Source organism: Sorex fumeus, unplaced genomic scaffold (genome assembly GCF_029834395.1).
Source record: "Sorex fumeus unplaced genomic scaffold, SorFum_2.1 ptg000014l, whole genome shotgun sequence".
NCBI lineage: Eukaryota > Metazoa > Chordata > Mammalia > Eulipotyphla > Soricidae > Sorex > Sorex fumeus.
The window spans coordinates 31,067,749-31,090,796 of NW_026606071.1; the positions used below are offsets into that span (position 1 = coordinate 31,067,749).

Consider the following 23,048-nt stretch of genomic DNA (forward strand, 5'->3'; position numbering starts at 1 on the left):
AAAAAAAACTCAGAGGAGAAAGAATGGAGACAGAAAGATCTCTCTATCAGAACTTACTCTAACAGAATAAGTTGTAAGTTTTTGCAATGTTTAGGCTCTAGGTGCCAAAAAATAATGGTAGATCAAACTAAAGTTATAGAGTTGAACATGATGAGACATGTAAATTTGGGGTATATCTTAAAAGTGGAGTAAATGGTTTTAGATGGACTAAATTTTGGAGTGAGAGAAAGAAACAACAGCAACAGGTACCAAGAGCCATCATGTTTCATCCATAGCCTACTTTCAGCATGCATCTCCCATCCCAAGCAAGCCCTCCAACCATCATTTACTTAGTGGTCCCTTCTCCATCCCAGCTGTATTGCAAACCATAACACCCAAAAGGAGAGAGAGTAAGAGGGAATGTGCTTGCAACAGAGGTGGGATGAGAGACGGAGTGGAGGATAGGATGGGGGTGGCGGGAGGGATACTGAGAACATTAGTGGTGGAGAATGGGCATTGGATCATTGTATGGCTGAAATGTAATCATGAAAGTGTAAATCTGTAACTGCATCTCATGGTGATTCATTAAAATAAAAAATATCAAGAAAGAAGGAAAGAAAGAAAGAAAGAAAGAAAGAAAGAAAGAAAGAAAGAAAGAAAGAAAGAGAAAGAAAGAAAGAAAAGCAAAATACACTTGAAAGCAAAAGTATTAGAGGTATCTGGAAATTTAAACCAAATGAAGAGAAAAGGCATGCAGATGGAGACATAAGTGCTACTGAAAGATGAAGGTGAAGAGCAGTTGTTTTCTCTTCACTGAATAATTTCAGCCACCCATTATGACACTTGGGGAAACCACAACCTTCTCTATGTCTTTCTGGTAGATGGGTGCAGTAGTTACATTTCACATAACTAGGAAAAGATTCTAACTTTCTGGTTTCAACTAACTGGATCCTTTCCTCAAATTTTCCTTGAAAATAAAAAATACACATAAAAATGCCGCTGTCACTGTCACTGTCCTCCCATTGTTCATCGATTTGCTCGAGCGGGCCCAGTAACGTCTCCATTGGAGACTTTGTTGTTACTGTGTTTGGCATATCGAATACATCACGTAAAAATGTGAACTGAAAAATAAATATTATTACCCAGCCCATGGTATATTACAGATAGAAAAGTGAAGACGCTGAATGCAAAGCATGAATGTAGTTTAGAAGAAAATAAAATGCCTAATTAGAAATATGATTAATAAGAATTAATCACCCTGGCACAAGTTCCTGAAATTATATTAAAAATGTGAAAGACCTATGTTTCCACAGTTGAAAAGCAAGCACTTTGCTGGGGTCCTGAAGTTCCCCACCATCCTGAGCCACCCAAGTATGTAACAATACACTTTTACTGATTAGAAACAATCTTGCTAGCATCTTTTTTTTTAAGTGCTTTAGAGCAATTTAATTCTAACCACTTACACAATAAAGAAAAAAAGGTGAAAGTAAATTACAGATTGATTACAAGAGCAGGTTCTCTTCAGCATGAAAATTCAGGTTACCAGTTATCATTAAATTGCTGCTCTACAGATACAAGCATTGTCCGTCCAGTTAGGATAAAGTATACTACCTGCTTGCATCTGCTGGTGAAACTTTATGGGTTTAATTTACAATACCTTATGCAAAGGGAACTACCATTTATGAGTTGCCAAATGAAAGACAATTTTGCTGTAACGTTTTTTTTAAAAGGAAGACCAGAGACATAGAAACATAAATATATTACTTCTTAAAGAGATGACCTATTGCCCTGTAAACAATGAAGACTTGGTATTTTCCAATCTATTATATATACTTGTTTCTTGAAATTATGGGAATCGGGGCTGGAGCGATAGCACAGCGCGTAGGGCATTTGCCTTGCATGCGGCTGACCTAGGTTCGATTCCCAGCAACCCTATAGTCCCCCGCCCACCCATCCTGAGCAATGCAGAGCCAGGAGTAACCCCTGAGCATTGCCGGGTGTGACCAAAAAAGAAAAAAAAAAGAAAAAGAAATTATAGGAATCGTTTGCTCAGTGGCCAGGGAGGCATGCCTTAAACACACAAGGATCCTATTTGATCTGTAGCACTGCAGGCCCTCGGGTGCTCTAACACTATCGGAGTTGCCTCATCATCCCCAAGCATCCCCAGATACGAAAAGAGACAGCATCAATACTTTCTGTTGAACCATCCGGTCTAGTTGTTTGAGTAGACAGACAACCAGGAGTCTGTGCACACCAGACTCCCAAAGCAGTCCTTGGTAGCACCCTCTACCCACACATGTACAAATCTGCTATCTAAAATTATTTATACATGTTCAAACAATATTTAAAGATACGTTTCAACTAGTACCTTGGGGTAAAAGTCTCATAAAGGCTGAATGTTTGATTCTAGATGTGGCAAACTGAGGCATGGCCTCACCATCAAGCACGAACTGAATTATATACCAGTTTGAAGGACCATTTTCATGAGAAGCCATTTAATTCATCAGTGTTACATGATCTTTGAGATTAAGATTAAGCTATTGTATAAGAGTTGACTGAAATTAGTAACAGTATTAACATCCCATTATGTGTGTCAGTGGCCAATGGCCAATTCAGAGTTTGTGAGATCTTGAAATGTTCAGGTCAGAAAACTTATTAGAATACACTAATAGTAGAATAATCACTTTTAAAGTAGCAATTTTCTCAGCAACACCTTTTACCGACAAATTGCCAAAATATCTTAGGACACATGTAAACCTTCTTAACTGATTAAATCCTACACATCTTTAAACTCTTCTGTAAAATCTACTCTTATATTCTAGCGAGATAGTACCCTGTTTGATGAATTTCATGAAGCCACAAAGCTATTCATTAAGCAGGACCCTTCTTGAATGAATGTGGGAAAGGAAGTACCTATGTTCACACCAACTTCATACCATCAATTTTGTTTTGGTTTGGTTAGGTTGCTTTGGGTTTGGAAACTCCAACTGAGCGGTACTCAGAACTTACTCCTGGCTCTAAACTCATGGATCACACCTGGTGGTATTCAGCAAATCTTTTATGGTGCCACAGATCAAACCCAGGTGAGGTCTGTGCAAGATGTCTCCTGTCCCTAGACCATTTATTTTGTAAGCTCCTTGTGAATCAAAAAACTAGATAGGTGACTTGATCTCTACACACAGTACTAAAGTGACCAAAACTATAAGGTTAATCTATGTAGTAATTTATAGGACTGAGATATGCTGCTAATATGGATGGTTAGATAACTGACACATACTAATGAATAGTATGCTTAAAATTAATAGGCACTTTCTAAATTAGGCAACTACTCTATATAAAGCAATGTGCTGATGATTAGTTCCCGTGTGGAAGAGAAACTAATCCTATTTGGGGGTGTTTCTGAAATACACAAAACACTGTGATAGAAGCTCGACTGTTTATTTCATGAATTCTCACAACAGCCTCAAGAGACAAGCAGTAACATTCCCGGGTTTTACAAAAGACATAGTGAAGACTAATAAACAGCACGGATGGGACGGAAAGCTAAGTCCGTCCAGCTCTAAAGCCTAGCCTCAGATTACAGGGCTCTACCTCCTACCCTCAGATTACAACATTATATTCCTGGCACTTGAGAAGACACCAGGAAAGAAGGTGGCCAGGAAAAGATGTGCACCAGTACTGGTAAATCAGATAGGAAATCATAAAGGCCGACACAAGTGTCTGAAAAAGGAACTACTCCCAGATTAAAAAGATCACTTGGTTTTCAGAATTCATTCACTGCACTGTGACAGCGTTAAGAATAGTAACTCTGACCCAAGGAGAGTTAAACTACAGACATAACAAAAGCAAAGTAAGATTTTGTAAATGATCCCATTTGGACTTAAAAATTTGGCACTTTTACGGACAGGACCTCTCTGAGTAATCTGTTTACATGCCCTCTATTATAAAATTTTCTAGCCAGAAACTCCACTTTTCTTCTTCGTTCTTCCATAGTTAAAAAGAAAGCAAAAGAACATTACTAGGACAATGCTGAGAAACAATACTGAGAGTTCTGGATCGTCAAGAGAGAAGTGAGAGAAATGTGTTAAATCGTTAAACGCACAGGAGTAAGGAAATGCACGGTATTCTAGAAGTGTACTGGGAATTCACACACCAACACAACTAGTAAACCAGGGAAACAAGACCATGCTAAAAGTTCACCCTAGGTAAAGGCAGGGATGGAGTGCAGTCAAGTCTGGCCACCAAATTCTCTCCTGAACTACCATCTGCAAATGAAATGAGTTCTTACTGCACAATTCCATTTCAATTATGTGTCACAAACAGAGCAGGTTTGTTTGTGATTCACTTTAATTAGGTAATTTTAGTTTCATTTCTTTAGTAATTGATTTGAATACAACAGAATTAATAATTGCCTCATATCTGCAAACACATTTCTTTTCAAACAAGGACTTTTAATCTATCTCACGAACACTGATAAAGGAAGAATCTGAATCCCCAGCTACCCATATCCCCAGGTATTTTCTATTTTAGGGCAACAATGCAGCATTAATGGTTGTTGCTTAGAAAGCAGCTAAAAGCATGGCCTTAAAAAACTACTTTATACATGATTGTGGAAACTTTATTATTTTATTCCGTACTTTTTCCTCTTTATTTTTAATATTTTTCCCTAACAATAAAATACTAACATTCTGGTTAACCTAAATACATGCCAAACACCATTCTAGAGACTTTATATATTAATTCTTCTCAGTGTTCTGATCAGGCAACTCTTAATATTCTAGTTTACACACTGAAGCACCAGAAAATGAAATAACTACTTAGAGCCACACATTATATCATAGCTCACTTTTCTTACACTAAGAGGGAGGGAAAGGGGAGATTTTTTATGATTCTGTGATTTTAAAAATCATACATAGTTTTAGCAACAAAATATTTATAGAGTGCCAATATGAATAGATTCCTCCAAGACTGTGTAAATAAATACTAAGCTCAAGTTTTAATGAACGCATTGTATGTTAGATGTGAAAACATTTCAATTAGTACAAAGTATCTTACAAATTAAATGTTACTTCTATTAAACATATAAATGTTTTTTCTTAAACAAATATATACCATGACCCTCTTCATATGATTTATGGACTTCACAAACATTTCCTTCAGCAATAATACATGTGCAAACTTCACCTCATGTCAGATAAATTTCTAGTGTAATACTAACACAAGGTTAATTTTGGAAGTGTTCAGTGGGTAAAAGAACTTGGGGATTCTAAATCTCTAGCTGCGCTATAATCTCAAGAAAGATTTTTGAAACATTTATTCCTTGTCATCTTTATAAGTTCAAAGGAAACTGGAAAAAACAACACATCAAAGAATAAAATCTAAATGTAAAAGTCTATCTCATCTGCTCACTACCAGGCTTCTTCTTCATTGTCAGAAGAGAGGAGAAAGAGAAAGCAAGAAAAGAGAGAAATGGGGTTAGAGGGCAGGGGAGGAGAGGATTCTTGTTCTTACTGTTTGGACCAGGTTTATGAACTCCTTAACTTCCCATTGCCTTTTCCCTTGAAGTGAAGTAAAAAACCAGTTGAGAGGCATGACGAAATCGATTGCATCAGTGACATTTGAAGAATACAACCAGTAAGGCTATCTCTCACATGCAATATAAGTTACAAATCAATTTTGCAAGATATAAAAGCTATAAATTAGTCCAAGGTGGCCATCACTGCCACAACTAGATTCTGGCAGTAAACAATCTAGTGTAAGAACTAAGTACTACCCATGCTCCAACTGCTTCATTTCAACCATCTTCCTAGGCTGAAATCTTTAGAAGCAGAGGTAACTAATTCCACTAACAATCTACTCCATTCTACTAACTAGATTTCAGACATCTGAAGAATTATGATTCTTTCAATTAAATCTCATTATCTATCATTTATTTTCTGCAAGAAGCCAATTTAGCTTTCCTTCCAATTCCTCATAATTCAAGCACATAGCTTATGATTAACTTACAAATTCAGATTTTTCTTTGTTTATACTTTCTGAAAGAAAAAAATGAAAGAAAGATTTTCTTTTCATTTGCCCCAGTAGATATTCTCTCAAGTAGACTTACTCGTTACTGATTTCAGTGATTGTTCCTCTTTACTGTATTCATACTTACATTTTCTCTTTCTTGAACTAACTCTTCTATGTACTGAACATACCTCTATTTTTTCCTATCATCTGCTTTAAGATACCAATAGCAGTCTTGCTAAAAAATAGTTTATTGTTAAAATAGTATCATAACCTCAGTAGCATGTTTACACACATATTACTTTATAGCATGTTATGCTATGAGTAAATGTCACTCATAAAAAATCAGAGGATAAAATTTTTGAAACATCACTATTAAAAAAGTAAATTTTCCATGCCAAATATAAAATAGTATTCAATAGATTTGCATACATATTTATATATAATACCCCTCTACTACTATCAATGATAATAGTACATTTCACAAGTCTATAATATTGAAGTTTCAACTTGAAAGCTATATAATCAAAGTGATTATCAGCTCTTGCAAGTCCGTATTTATTTCTTCCACAAAACAGTTGAATGAATTATTTTTTTTATTATGTAAGTGAACATTTTAGTATACAATTAAAATACTCTATAGGAATTTAGGGGGGAAAAAACAAAATATTCTCGCATACTTTAACAGTTTAATGCTTCCTTCTCATCCTTATTTCATTTTCACACACAAATATGAGCACTCACACAAATGATTATATCATATAAAAATATAACTGTACTTTCATGTACAGTTATATGAAATCAGATTGCATGGTTACATGAAATCACTTGTATAAATCAGTTACCTACAGTTTCTCTTATTTTCTAAAAAAAAAATTCTTTCAAATTTGTTACTGGTTATTGTATTTAAACTGTAAGATCAACTAGAACTACTCAAATTTATTCCAAAAACGATGTAAAAAAATTTTATGAGAGAGTACAGCAGGTAAGGTATTTGCCTGGCACAAGGCTGATGTGGGTTTAATCTGACATACCCCATATTGTCCCCCAGCACAGAGCCAGGAGCAAAAAATAGTTTATTGTTAAAATAGTATAGCTCTGAATATAGCTGGGGATAGCCCAAAACTAAATAATAATAAATTTATTTTAAGGGCTGGAGCGATAGCACAGCGGTAGGGTGTTTGCCTTGCACGCAGCCAACATGGCCGACCTGAGTTCGATTCCTCCGCCCCTCTCGGAGAGCCCGGCAAGCTACCGAGAGTATCTCGCCCGCACGGCAGAGCCTGGCAAGCTCCCCGTGACGTATTCGATATGCCAGACACAGTAACAGCAAAGTCTCCAATGGAGACATTACTGGGCCCGCTCGAGCAAATCGATGAACAACGGGAGGGCCTTTACCTTTACCTTATTGGGGATCAGCGGCTGCTTTTTGTTTCCAAAAAAAAAAACTGAATTCAAAAATTGTCACTAGGTTATTTTTTTGTCATAGTTTAGATAGATGTTGGTATATAATTCATTAAAAAAGCAGTATCATGGAAATTATGACATTTTTTCTATTTCTTAAGTTATATACAAAATAAAATCTATAACTTTAAAATATTTTGTAGACATTCATCAGTGGATATAATACAATTCATTCTATATCTTAGAATTGGTGTTTTTAAAGTGTTTATTATTATAAAGTAGCACCTACAAATAATTATGTGCTGCTTACTTATTTTCAGTACCTAAGAGTCTTAAACAGAACAATTCCAAACTAAAGATGCTATACATACATATTCTAAGCAACCATTTTATAGAAATAAATATACTTATTTTAGCGAGAAATTACACTAATATACTTAGCCCTTTCAGTACAAAAAAAGCGTAATGAAAATCAACTAACCAATATCAGATCAACAACAAAAGTATTAACATGATATGATTTAAAAGTTCATAAGAAATATGAATGAAATATACTCCATAAATATGAATTATTATTAAAATGTATGTGCTTGAGATACTAAAATCAAAACGAAGTCTCATGTAAATGACCATAACAGAAAATGGTTTATATAGTTGTAAAAGTGACCAGAATTTCTTAGGTATCTAATGGAAACAGCAAAGTATTATCCTAGCTCTTCAAAATATGACCAAGCCCTGCATACTGATGTCTTGGTAAAAAGTAGATAGAGTTGATATAATCAAGTGACAGAGAACTACAGCTTCCATAATAATAAGAGAGCAATGACAAAAATGTCAAAGGTGTAGACACCCAGAATGTTAATTTATTAGAACGTGACTTTACGCTGATTAATTATATGCTCCTCAAAATATCTGGAGTGCATAAGAAAAGTTAATTGAAGCATTCCATTTAGTACATGCTACTAAAATCAGTTTTAAATAAGCAATAGAGAACAGGTTTAGAAATTACAAGTATATGGAATTCAATCTATAAACGTTAAAAGTCATATATGAAGATATTAGTAATGAGTATAGTGACTATAAAATAATTATGGTACATGTATTAACTTATTTTCCACTGAACATGACTTCATAGAATAAAAAATTTGAGTTGTTTAGAATCTTAAGAGATCTTTTGTGAGCCAATCTAAAGATAGTAAAAATTCTTTTTGAGGTAAAAGATGATTGAAAGAAATACATAACTAGAGAAAATATTCACAAATAAATTAGGATTTCAGAACAAGATCAATATCTATATAAAACAGGCCAAAATCACACTGCTTTAGAAATCTGTATATGCAAAATACTTATCACAAGTATTTCCTTAATTCAACAAATAACCCTGGGCTCCTGAAATGTCCCAGTTGAAAATCGTATGCAGGGAATGAAGAACTAGATAAAGTATGTACATTTTCATGGAAAATTCACATCTGAATATCTTTAAGTTTCTTGATAATTGATATGCAGTGCTAAAATAAAGTTACATGCTTTATAAATATTCTTCAATCCAAAATCAGTAATAGAGTTCTCCTAATTTACTGATGTAAAATACTATTATTGTCTAGAAAATAAACTACTTTAGAAAATTTAGGCTTTAATTATTTCATGAAACTGGTAGGGTATTTTTTTCCTCCTGACCTATATACTTAAGGCTTTCCTGGATCCCTTAGCTAACTTGAGGTGCCTTTCTTAGGTAGTAGTACAATACTCCATCTTTATCAAAAATATATATTAAGAACTCCTTTTATGGCTTTGCTTTGGTACCACACACAACTCAAAAGTTATTCCTGGCTCTGTGCTCAGGGACGACTCCTGGTGATGCCCAGGGACCTGTATGAGGTGCCAGGGATAAAGACAGGGTCAGCCTTATGCAAGATAAACACTCTACCTGCTGTACTATCTCTCTGATCAGATATTAAGACCTCTTGCACTGCTGATTGCATTATCCATCAACATATCAGTGAATGGCAATTTGAGTTTATTGTAATAATAGGAAATTCTGGACAAGCATTAACAAATTGCTTTCATTGAGTTAAGCTATAAAAGCAGTATTTTTTAAATTGGGTTACTAATACTATATAACAATGCTAGTTAACAATACTATATAAATTCAAGAATATAGCTTCACATCTGTATACGCATATAGGACTCCCCACAGTTAGAAAAGGAATGATCCCAGATCTATGGATAAGAACCACCAACACAGTTCCAGTGGCATCCCTCTATCAAAAAGAATCCTTTACCTTTTCCTTTATTTACCCCCTCACAGCCACAGGAGTTGAATCTAGGAATTAGCTGTGTTGGATTTTGCTGCTCACTGAACTCAGTTATTTACATCCCACAATAGTAAAACTGTCTAGTGACTATCATTTATTCCTTTACTGATTTCACTTAGTATAATCACTTCAAGTTCCATCCATTTTGACCCAAGAGGCAGAATCAACATTTAACAAATTTAAAGAAGATATATAAATTACACTAGAGAAAAATGAAGTGATCCTAGGCCAGCAAGAATTGTTTTTATATTGATTTATAAGTATTAATATAAGCTAATGACTGAAGGCCAGGAAATATACCGCAAAGGGCTAATTCTCTGCATGTGGGAACCCTGGATTTGTTCCCTGCATCACATGTTTCCCTCAGTACCACCAAGAGAAATCCAATAAGTAGCCTCTAAACACTGTGGAACGTTGCCCAGATCTCTCCATACATTTATGTTTAAAAACAAACAAACAAAAAAAACCCTTAAAGACCGAATCTGAGAAATTTAATGAAGAAACTAGAAAAAACAATCAGAAATATTTGGGTTACAACCTGTCCTAGGTTATCTAAGCTATGCCCAAGTGTGGAAGAAGGATTTAGACAAAAGTCTTCAACTATAATGATACAAATGACTGTGTTATATATACTATAATATGTACTTGGCTCTCTTGGTCTGATCCATTCATATTGATTATATAATTATCCCCCTTTGTTCAGATCCCTTACTTACTACTGATTACCCACATACGGTAATTCATAAAAATTAAGAATTTTGTGAGCTGCTCTTGATCTGATCAAGAGTGAGCCAGGGGCTGGAGAGAGAGTAGAGCGGGTAATTGTGCATAGTCAACCTGGGTTCAATCACTGGCACCACATAATGGTGCCCTGAGCCCACCAGAAGTGACCCATGAGCAGAAAGCCAGGAATAAAGCATGACCCCCGAAAACCAGCTACGAAAATGGGGGCAGGAAGGAAGATCCTACATTAGTTGGCTGAGAACTGAGATTCATTTGTATCCAGGTATACATATAACTTGGCATTCTAATTTTAAGTATCATTTTTTTAAACCTGCTTACGTTTAGTCAATCCTGAGGTAGAGATCTACCTAAGAGTGCTGTCTAGCATGCTTCAGAATTGGAAGGCTGAGACGCAAATCTTGCATTATAAACAATTTCTTAAGGAAATACCACCTGGTGGAAACCTATCTAAGAAAACGATTTTATCATTATGCACTTTTAAATTTTTATACCTCTGAAGAATTCAAAGGCATCAAAACAAAGGATAAAATTCATTAATCTATAGGTAATATAAATCATAACTGTAGAGTATTTAAATGCAAGAAAATTAACAATATCTCAAAAACTACGAATCCATTTATAACCTGAACGTTAATATCCTTCTTTATAGAAAGCCTTAACATACTTTTTGGTGCCCGAACACCAGCAGTATATCAACCAAAGTAAGTGCTTAATAAATGTTTGTTAGATCAATGACTGAAAGATGAAAAATATCTCTCTAGGGAGTTCTGAATCTCTACACAGAAGAAATTTCAGATGAAGCATTTCCATCATTATCACTTATTTTGAATGCTTTTATTCCCCTAGTAATAAGAAGTCACATTTTAAAGATGGTGTTCTACAGAAAACATCTTGAAGCAATAAATATGGTAATTAAAATATATTCTATGCATTTATCACTAAGTACTTATACCCAATGGAGCCATATAATAAACTTTAATTTTAAAATTATATATCAGAACAATTTCAAAAACAATATGCATGTATGTGCATATATGTATATTTATATACATATATACTACTCATATATTTTAAATATACATATGTATTTATAAAGAGAAATATTTCAGGATAAAGGAAAATCACTACAGTACAGGCACATATACCAAACATTAGCTGTTGCATTATAAAATACTTGTAACCATAAAAGTTATGACTTATACCAAAAAATTTTAAGAAAGAAGCTTAGCGTATTTTATTAAAAATCAGTGAGTCAATCACATTAATAAATCTAACTTCGGAGACTAGCATAAAAGGACTCCATTAAAGCAAGAATAGTTCATTAAAATGCGTTATCATACATTTCAATATAGAATTTTCCTGTAATGGAGCAACAGGGGAAATTGATCGACTGTGAGAATTACTTAAGGAAGAACTTTTTAAGAGATACTAACCTATTGTCAAAGTAATACTGGGGCAAAGTAACCAAACCACAGGCTACATATTAGATTTCACTAATGAGGAAAATTCACACTTTAGTCTCATCTATTCATCTACTTATTCTTACCCTCACACAAATTCCAAAAATGTTTCAAACTCTAGAAGCCAAAATTAAATTAAACTAAATCTTTTCCTGGAAATATGCATCAGTATTTATTATTTTTCTTGGTGGAACCTCCGCCATTTACACAATAATTCAGTGACCCTCTCCTTAACCCTGCAGTCCAAATCTTGCTTATTAAAACCCTTACCTATTCTTCTAATCTTTTTCTTTCTTTGTCTTCCCATTCTCACTAGTCTCAGAATTCTTAACCTTTGCTAAAGCCTCTAAAAAATCATTCTGACTCTGGACTGGTCCTTGTCCAGCATCTTTTTCCAGAGTGATTTATGTCAATCAAAATAGTGGGCATCTACATTGTCAAACTCTTGGCCACTTTGAAAATGAAGTCTAAATTTCCTCTTCTAAAAAGGCATTCCATCGGCTTGCCCTGATTAATTCTCCAGAGTAATCACAAGCCTCAAATTCCTAGACTTCAAATTTATAGAAGAAATATCAATCTACTTATATTTCCCAGAACACAGCATGTTATTTTTTCAGTTCCCATTTTTAATTCATTTACTGAAAAAGCCTCCACTTGTCTACAAAGTTTTATTTATTTAATAAGTCTCAGTTCAAGAAGTCTCTCTCTAAGAAATCTCCCTGAACTCCTACCACTCTTCATTGCTTGTAAAAATCAGAAGAGCAAGCATATTAGTATATTGTCCTGTTTAGGTGTTTCTTTAAGAGATGAGGTGTGAGCTCTGAACGAGATAGTGTACTGTTCATTTTGAATTCATCTTACAATTTTCTAGCATAGAAGTAGCCTGGATATATGAGGCTGAAGCGATAGCACAGCAGGTAGGGCACTGCCTTGCACACAGCCAACCCGGGTTTGATCCCCAGCATCCCATATGGTCCCCTAAGCACTGCCAGGAATAATTCCTGAGTGCAGAGTCAGGAGTGCGAGAATCTCCAGTGCATCGCCAGGTGTAACCCAAAAAGCAAAAAAAAAAAAAAAAAAAAGAAGCCTAGAAATATTAGCTGAATCAATCACTTAGGATGATAAAGATAAGAAAAACAGAATTAGTAATTATATTTTATACTTCTTTCAAATTTTTAAAAATCTTTGTACCCTCAAAATGCACATCTGGTATCAATCAGACCTTCAATTTAATTAGGTATCATCAAATGAAAATGTATGGTACTAATAAAAGTAAAAATTTATATAAGATTTTTATATAAAATTTTAGATATCAGCATTTGAAGAACAATTAATTCAAGAAATAGATAGGGTGTCCAACTAAGAGGATTTTTGGAGCAAACAAATAGCTCAAAATACCAATGTGCATGCTTCACTTTGCATGCTGGAAGTCTGGGTTCAATCTCAGCAGCAAAATCCTGGAGCACTACCAGAGAGTAACCCCACAATTACTAAGCCAGGAAGCCCCTGCCCTCAGCAACCTTCAATATGTTCAAGAGGCAAAAGTAAAAAAATAAAATAAATTACATATTTTTTAATTTTTTTTTTTTTTGCTTTTTGGGTCACACCCAGCGATGCTTAGGGGTTACTCCTGGTTCATGTACTCAGGAATTACTCCTGGCAGTGCTCGGGGGGACCATATGGAATGCTGGGAATCGAACCTGGGTTGGCCATGTTGGCTGCGTGCAAGGCAAACGCTCTACCTGCTGTGCTATCACTCCAGCCCCATTTTTTAAATTCTTAATGACCAATATCTTAGGAACACCAATAATATGCAATAAATTTCCTGATGCACAGCCAAAACCATAAGAAACCACTCAAGAAAAAAAATTCTAACATATGGATAGGTCAACCCAACTTCTTTCTTAACCAAAATCTTACAGAATCTTTGAATAAAAATCAGATTTCTATTTATTTAGATACTACCCTAAATCATTTTTTTAAAATCCAGTATCTGTTCCATCAGTATATGTAGTAAAAAGAGAACAAGAAAATTCTAAATTTTAAACATATCTGGATTAGAACAAAAACCTTTTCTTAAAAATGAGTCATGGGTAGACATAGTGACTTGACTACACTGAGCGAAAGCAACAATGCTTATTTACTGGATACTAGCATGTGCCAGGAACTGTGCTAAGCATTTTTGCATATATTGCCCCATTTGAACCTCACAACTGTCCACTGAGGTAGGAATTACTAACCCTATTCTACAGATAAGCTCAGAGACATGAAGTAACATGCTTAAGGGCACATAGCAAGTTAGTGGCAAACCAAGTATTCTAACATAGGCCTCTATAACTTAGAGTCCATATACAGGCACTTACAATCTATTGCTTCTAAGTCTTCATTTTATTGAGTATATTATGAAATGGAACATCCAACAGCTTCACAGGGTTGTTTAGAACCCGTGAAATAAAAAATATAGATGCATCTGGCATCGTGCTGGATAGCTTATGAATCTTCAACAAATAATGCCCCTTTCTTCTCTCCCTCCAGTGGTGATCACATTAATAGTAAGTGAAATGATTCCACCATAATCTTCCACCTATCTCAAAGCAGAGAGTTTCTGTCTTGATTAATTCACAAAAGGAAATCACTACCAGATCAGCAGATATATTTGATATATACGGATATTTGGGGCAGGGGAGGGAAGCAAAGGAAAGCAACCTGATTTTAGGAGTACGATCCTGCCAAACTACTGATGAGAGCACAGATCCAAATATTACGATCTTACTATACTCTCAAAATTAGGAAAGAAGAGCACTGGACACAGCATTTTCATTTTATTACAGCTGGAAAGAAGACTCACAGAACCTAACCAAACATTAGACGTAAAAAAAATGCACTTTAATGTCTTGTTTGCTTGTTTGGGGAACACACCGGCTGTGCTCAAGGCTTACTCGTGGCTTTGCACTTAGGGATGACTCCAGCCAGCTCAGGGGAGCTATATGTGGTATCAAGGATCGAACCCAGATCTTTTACATGCAAGCACCTTACTAGTTGTATGATAGCCACAGCTCTAAAAATGTATTTCCAGTAAGAATAACCAATTTAGCAGAGGCAATAAAGATAACACTTCTAGAGTAAATTGTTTTGTTTCTCAGAACAGACCTTTGTCCTTATTATGAATTAACCTAAAAAGAGAAATTAGATGCAAGGAAAAAAATAAAGCATTTTTGCTGTGAATTCCTGACACGTTCACCTTCCCTTTCGCTCCATATATTTTGTTCCAACATTATCATAATACTTTGATAGTTATAAAGAAATCAAATCAACCATTATTTTTCCTTTTAAATTTCCTACCAAGTATAAGCTAAACATAAGGTATGTTGGATATATACACAAATGAAAGTGCTATAAATCAAAAGAGTGTTTTTATATCAAACCCATCTGGTGTTAGATAAGGGTGTGTCTCATGGAAAACCAACCAAGGATGACTGCCAGGCTAAGCTATAGATGACAACTTGACAACACAAAAAGCTGGAGAGTCCCATAATAAGCGATATTTTAAAAACTGCATGAAGGTATCAGTCTAACAAGATTCTCTGATATCACTCCACCCTGACAGCAGCCCTTTCTAAATCTGAAATACTCTTGAGTGGGTCAGGACTGGATATGGATATGGAAGTTATCCTAAGATAATGACATTAAAAAGTTCCATCAGTTAGGTGATCTAACTAATCCACAAGGTAATAACACAGTTTTATTCTCCAATCATGACAATTTCATCCTTCTTCTAAGGGACTTAAGGGGCTAACTGATTTCTTCAGAGCTTCACTTCCACACAGGAAAAATGTAAATCATAACATACTTCATCTTTACTGGGTTCTAAAATTGGAAACAGGCTAAGGGAAAAAAATGAATGTGAAGCACTCTGAAAGGAATAAACTAGATTCCCTGACCTGATTATTGGTCAGAGTCTTGTAAAACTAGAATTACTACTTCTTCCAATTCCATACATGCCACCTGGCTATCAAACTGACTGATAAATAGAACTGACTATGAAAGTTATCCATGTAAAGGTTTAAAAGTAATAGAAACGAAACTTATATCACAATAGTCAAATTTAGAGATCTTCAGAGAAAGACACTTGTGTGTGTGTGTGTGTGTGTGTGTGTGTGTGTGTGTGTGTGTGTTTATTAAAAGCATTTTGAAAACAAAATAGAAAAGTCAAATTAACTACCATTTTGGGGATTCAAAATGTTTTCAAAACATCAGCAGCTATAGCCCTGTTAAAAACTGAGGCTGAAGCCACTAAACAAGAAGTGGAAATGAGCTAACCCAGAAACAGATGAAATCACAAAGTAAGTCACATCGATGGGCCGAAATACAATATGGATTATTTTTATATTGTTCTGTCTGAGTTGTCTGTCTCAGATTCTTAACTTCCAGATTCTATTTTTAAAATCACTTAACACTGTGTATTTCCAGTAGCCATCAAGAAATATACTGTCATTCCTGACACCGAAGATTGTCAGCAGACTCAATATGTACACTAATGATCTCAGGCAACAATGCCCATCTTCTTATCAAAGAGATCCTTATTACAGAAGAAAAAAAGGTCTAAAACTTTCCAAGAAAATTCATTTGAACACATCATAATCATTATAAAATGGTAAGATCATGAATACTTCTTTCTTCTTTTAAAGATTATCTTACATGCTCAATTGTAAAACCAAAAGTTGTCAGGCATTATAACATTTTCAATTCTCTCCTAAATCATCAATGTATCCTTTCAGCACTGTCAGACAACGATAGCAGGAGTCATTATTTTTTATAGGATAGCTGGCAGCATCTTGTACAGATACCCTTCATCTTAGAATAGTTATCAAATGAACTAAACAAATGACTAGGACCTTAGATTGAAACTGACCACTTTCCAATAGCCAAAAAAAAAAAAAAAAAATGGGTTAACACATCTTCATTGCCTCTACGTTGGTTATCTTAGATAAATCTTCATTGCCTCTGTGTTGGTTATCTTAGATAAATCAACAACCTTCACTGGTATTTTCTAGCCTTTTTAAAAATAACTTTACTTCCCTTACACACAAATTCCTGTCCTCTCCGTATTACTTTTGAACACAAACTTATTCTATCAAAGGTTTTCACATCAACTTTTAGGTTCAACACTTTTTATCAAAATTGCAGCTCTGTCTTTGGAAGCTACTCCTCTTCAGGAGTACATCTGAAGATATAAAATAATGTAGAAAATAAGGTATTTCCACTGAGAAGGCCAACAATAAATGTAAAGGGATTTGGGAAAACCAGTCATTTCTGAGCCAAATGACTTGACACATCTCTCTCTCTCTCTCTCTCTCTCTCTCTCTCTCTCTCTCTCTCTCTCTCTCTCTCACACACACACACACACACATGCACGCACACACACACGCACACACACAAAGAAATTATTCCAAGTCACAGAAAATATCTGAGCAACATCTTCTAGGTGTCCAGTATTGGCTTTGACTATCTGAAATGCTGGTCTTCTCCTAGATCTAACAAGAGGAAAAATGGGTATCTTCTGCATCTAACACCTAAGTGGGTAACCTAGATACTGTAAATAGAGGCTACATAAAGGATGCAAAAGACAGCCCTGAAGTAAGAGCCAAAATATTTAACCTGAAATTCTTTGAAAAAGAATATACAAATATGCACAGCTTAACGAAAACTTTACCAACACGGAATTGTCATTGGCTAGTAAATTGAAAAAAAAGTGACACTTATACTAAACATAATTTATTTGCTATTGCGTAGGGACAACAAAAAACTCAACTGTTTTTGCAAACTTCTTACTTGTCTACATTGATCATGATTTCTTTCTGAAAATTTTATTTAGAATAAATGGGTGGCTATCTTTTTGCAACAGCAAGTACTTGTAAAACCAAACCAAATTTACTGAAAAAGGGAATCAAGGAATCAATTTAACAGCATTTTCTTGCTATTTTAGTGGTAGTTAAGGAATGATAGTAAAGTCTATGATTAGCTGCAGTTATTTACTCCATATTGTCAATTTTCTAAAGCCAATAGTTAAAACAGTATTATTCTAGCTCCACTCTCTGAATTTATAAGAAAATTATCAGAGTAATAAAAATTCAGTTTACCACGGAACCAGAAACATTAAAGTGTAAAATCTCATGTTTCTTATATAGTAGTAGCAGCATAACTTTTATCAAGTCTGTCGCCAAGTAGAAAAAAACAAAAAAAGCAATAAAATCCATTATAAAAGATTAGCACTATACTTTCATATATATCCACTATTTTTTCTCTAAATGATGAAAAAATTTCAAAGAAAGCTTCTTAAAATAAATCTTCCTAAGTGCTTCCCATTAATACAAAAGGAAAAAGAAAAACCTTTCAGATAAGTGAATTTATACTGGTCAATAAAAAAATTTAAGTAGCTAGAATCACTTGTTAATGAATTGCAAAATATGTTCAATACTTTTATAAACCTGTGCTTATAATTTAAATAAGTCTTCACTAGAAAGAAAGCTAGTAAGTTTATAATAACCCTAAGTTTTGCAGAACTAGAGAAGCAAAGTAGAAAAGAAAATGTGCTCTCTACATATATCAACTCAAGACCATGTTCATAACTCAGTAGATGATTCAGCTTTTGGTGTTTTCAGTTATCTAAAAATTTTTAAAAAGAAAGAAATGGTTTTCCTTTACCTATCACCCCAACAGAAAACTTTTAAATTAAATCACATGTACACAAATGTCATTTCCATATAAAAAAGAGTACATACCAAAACTACAAGGTGAACACAAGATTCCAAGTTATGTTTTAGGTAAGAATGAGTTTGGACGCTGAGTCTAAAACTGACAATATAATTATAAGGAATGAAATGATATTGTTAATAAAGTATTTTGTCTTCTTTAGTGACTATAATTAAACTGTTCTTTCTTTTCACAAAAAAAAAACATTCTTAACTATGTCAACAAATGACCCTTTATCATATCACAAATAGAAACAACTGTCTATTTCCACAAATGCAAAACATCCCTCCACGTTGATATACTTTCTAAAACAGAATACTTTTATTTTGCTAAAGAAAGAACAATAAAATGAGGTTCACAAATTTTCAATGATACTTTCCCCTCCAATGCCTTGGTAGTGAAAATTTGACAAGTCAAAAATAAATAAATAAATAAATAAATAAACAAGCAAGCAAGAAAAACTACAATCCAACCACTGCTGAGTTAGCTTTGAAACCAGGCAATATTAATTTTTAAAATTGGGCTTTTTTTTCATTGAAAATCCTTTAGAAGTGATGCGTTTCCATAAATAAATATATATATTTGTGAAATAAATATATATATATATATCCAACGATATCTACCCAACAACATAACTAGTCATAAACCTGGCAAGTAAAAACGATAACCAGCAAAGCCTCACATTTCTTACCTGAAACAGGTAAGCACCAGCTCCCAAATGCCACCTTGGGATAGTTCAGACTAGTGAGCAGGCTCATGCTTTATGGTACTAGAATGAACAGGAATAAAATCTGTGGCGTTCTTTCTTTAGCAAAATCTATAGCAGCAGCTACACCACAATGCAAGAGGACCCCACAGACCTAACAAATTCAAGTCGGTCACTAGAGATATTGGTGGGGGAGTGCGGGGGGGGGGGGGGGGGGAGAGTAACAATGAAGACTTACTGCTTGTCATGTGACTCGGTGAGACATGCTGTCCATTGGGTGTGCTTGAGGTAAGGTCAATGGCCACACTGGCGTGCTCCCTTTCAGGTGAAAGCTCATTGTCACCTGCTTTCACAAAATAAAATCTTTTGGTTCTCTGCTCATTGTCACATGAAATCTAATTACCAACTTTGCTTCCTACATGCAGTGACATGCAGTGTTGAAATTTTAATGTAATACATTTTCCCTTAAAGGAAATGATAAGGAAATATCATTTAGAAATAGATAGTAATTGAATGAAATGAAGAAAAGACACAAAGCAGTCCAGGTAATAAAAAAAAATAATAATTACAAAGTTTCATTATTGCAATAATCTTAACTGTAAAATAAAAGGAACTGTCTCAAAAGAGTCTTTTTGTTGAAGAAGTAAGTTTTCTCTAGCAGTTAAGCATATAGTATCTATAACCAGCATTCTCCAAAGGGCTTATTATCATAAATTGGAGATTTAAAGGAGAACCGGCTACAAAAGTCAACTTACAAAACTAATTCTTTCACAAAAGTGTTCAAAATATACAGTTACAGAGTGCTAAGTATTTAGCAAACACCATTAAGTCACGTAACTTTACCTATGCTCAACTTTAAAGTAAATCTTTAAAAAAAAATTAGTAGGAAAGTGTTGATTTGTTAAGCTATAATTGAATTAAAAATCCTTCATCTAGTGCTCAGGATATAAGTTATAGACAGCTAGATTCTTATTTCACTTTTGTGCTGTCACTTACTTAAAAACATATAAAGGTAAAATTGTGAACAAACAGAAATTAAAACAATTCTCAATTAAACCTTATATCTCAGATCTTAACACAGAGTTCTTCTGTAATTTTATTACCAAGAACAAATGAAGGAAGAAAAAAAAATACTTACATGTTATATAGCCATCAATAGCCTCTGTTTCCATAGTCAAAGTGCAGTGCTGCAATATAAAAGATTGTACACCCTTAGCCCAAAGATTCTTTTAAGTATCTGACATTAAATGCTTAACTTATTTGAAGCTCCAAGCAGTTAGCCCATGTTGCTGCTGCTGCAAACTTGTGCCCAAGAAACATACTATGGTGTACTGTATGTGCTCATTTGCAAGTCACTGAACTCTTTCTGCAAATGATCTGATTCCTCCTGGAGATAGGATAGGAAAGATAAGTGTGCTGTGAGATGGGCTGTAGCAAGATAGGAATGAGTCTCTTCATCAGAATTTACTGGGCTTAGAGGTTAAAAAAAAGAAGAAGAAGAAAGGAGCGAGGGGGTTTCTGCCTCCAGTGTGCCAGCTTTTACTGGGATTTAAGTATTTTACTATTCACTACTTCCCACAATCACACTGCAGTTTGAGCACTTCCCTAGTGTACAGATAGCTCTATTCACAATTGTTGCAAGTTGGTTCATCATGTTCTAATAGGGACGGGGGGGAAAGAACAAACTAACATTAAGAAAACAAAACAAAACACAAAAAAACGTAGTGCCCCAGTGTGCCCCGAACATTTCTCCAGCAGTTATCCAACTCCTGGATTGGTCCTGACATTTCAGCCTACCCCAAGCACTGTGTAAAGCACCTGTTCGATGTAGCCTTAGTCTCCTGCCAGACCATGATGGGAAACAAAATGCCAAAACTACTCGTACATTTTGATTTTTGCAAATTTTATCAACTTGTGGCTGTCTGGAAAGGAATCACTCTTTTTTTTTTTTAACCTTAAAGTTGAGGGAATTATTTTCATGGACCAATGAGACAAAAGCGGAACTTAATTCTCAGAAATAAAAGTAAATTGTATGAGATGACACCCCCTAGCTTTGATTTCACATAATGAAAAGATCGATAAAGCCAACTGTATTCTTTGAAGGAAAGAAGTTTAAGAATCGACATGTCCTGAGAAGATTTTTTTTTACTAATTTTTTTTCCCTTTGGCCCTGGTCCTTTTTGCCTTTAGTTTCAAAACTCTCACTGCACCAGCAGCTAAATTATTCACAATGAGCCATTTCTGTATTGATCGCCAAGTATATTTAGCCCTGGCTCCTGGAATTTCTCCATTACTTACTGGAAAACAGGCAGCTTCACTTCTTGTCTCCAAAACCACTTCCCTTCTCCCCCCTCCCCTCCCCTTCTTCACTACCACCCTACACACACACACACACACACACACACACACACACACACACAAACTTTTCTTTTTTCTTATGGATAATCAGATCAAATTCCCAACTCAGTCTCTACACATAGGACTTACATTTCAACCTGCTGTACTGTTATCAAATTCTTTCAATTTATGGTTACATAAGGCTTTCAAGAAAGGCATCTGTAAAGTTTAAAAGGGGAACAGTCTCTTCGGATATTTTGCAAATGAGTTTATCTTTTTCAAAAATGTCCACATTTAACACACACACATTTAAAAAAAGAAAGAAACGTCAGGGAGAACCGAAAGGCGTCTCTGTCCCATCAATGAAATGGTTATTAACCCTCAGAGAAGGAAAGAAAGGAAAAAGAAACGGAGATCGAGAAACGAAATGTACATACAAAAGAAATTGTCCTTTGATTAAAAAAGATTCATCACCATTTCCAGCTCTGTCGGGAGATCTCAGCTTCTTCTAACCCCTCAAAGAGGAGGTGACAATGTCGGGCTGAAGATAAACGGAGAGAGAAAGAAAGAAGTTTTTTGTGTTTTGCCCCTTCTCTCTTTCCCTCCCTGGCCCCTTTCACGCCAAGCCCCCTGCACAGTTCAAGGCGAGGAGGAAGGAAAAGCACTTTACAGGTGGGTCATTCCGAGCCCAAACCCAGCAAACAGATCGGCTGATAAACAAAACCAAGAAATGAGAGAGAAGGAACACCCCCCTTCTCCTCCTCCTCCTCCTCCTCCTCCTCCTCCTCCTCCTCTCCTCCTCTCCTCCTCCTCCTCCTCTCCTCCTCCTCCTCCTCCTCCTCCTCCTCCTCCTGCTGCCCCTCCCCCTCGTCCCTTTGGGATGGTCTAGTAGGAAAAGTCACTCAGGAATGGCACCACGTACTTTCAGGAAAGAGGAAAAAAGAGAGAGAAAGAGAGAGAGGTCAGTCATTGCTACAGCAATGCGATTAACAAGAAGAGAAAAAACTTGATCCACCGGTTCCTTAAGAATCGACCAAAAGCTAAGACAAGAAAACTGAAAGAAAAGGGGGGGGGGGGGTAACAGGGGAGGGACAGTCAGGCAGAATCCAGCAAGGAACCAAGGCCAACTTCACAGGACTGTTTTCTGGCCGTTGGCAAAAAAAAAGGGGGGGTGGAGGGACAGATCTTAATTCCATCCCTTTCGCCCATACTAGAACCTGTCAAAGTGATTTAACTGCTGCCTTTTTACATGTGTCATACCAGGTTGGATTTTTTTCCTCCTTAATTCTAGCAGGATCTTTCCGATCTGGACAGCTGCAATTTATGCCAGGCTACCCAATCTTT

General features: G+C 35.3%; 1 protein-coding gene across 1 annotated transcript in view; it reads right to left on the reverse strand.

Moving 5' to 3' along the window:
• The window catches only part of IKZF2 (IKAROS family zinc finger 2), a 158,182-nt gene that overhangs the window by 134,589 nt on the left and 545 nt on the right, over positions 1-23,048 (reverse strand). Inside the window, exons 2-4 of the mRNA XM_056111863.1 lie at positions 22,142-22,245; positions 20,506-20,554; positions 19,606-19,710 (exon numbers count right to left, since the gene is read on the reverse strand). Of these exons, the coding sequence (XP_055967838.1) occupies positions 19,606-19,710; positions 20,506-20,539 (139 nt within the window). The 5' untranslated portion in view covers positions 20,540-20,554; positions 22,142-22,245. The remainder of the gene's footprint in view (positions 1-19,605; positions 19,711-20,505; positions 20,555-22,141; positions 22,246-23,048) is intronic.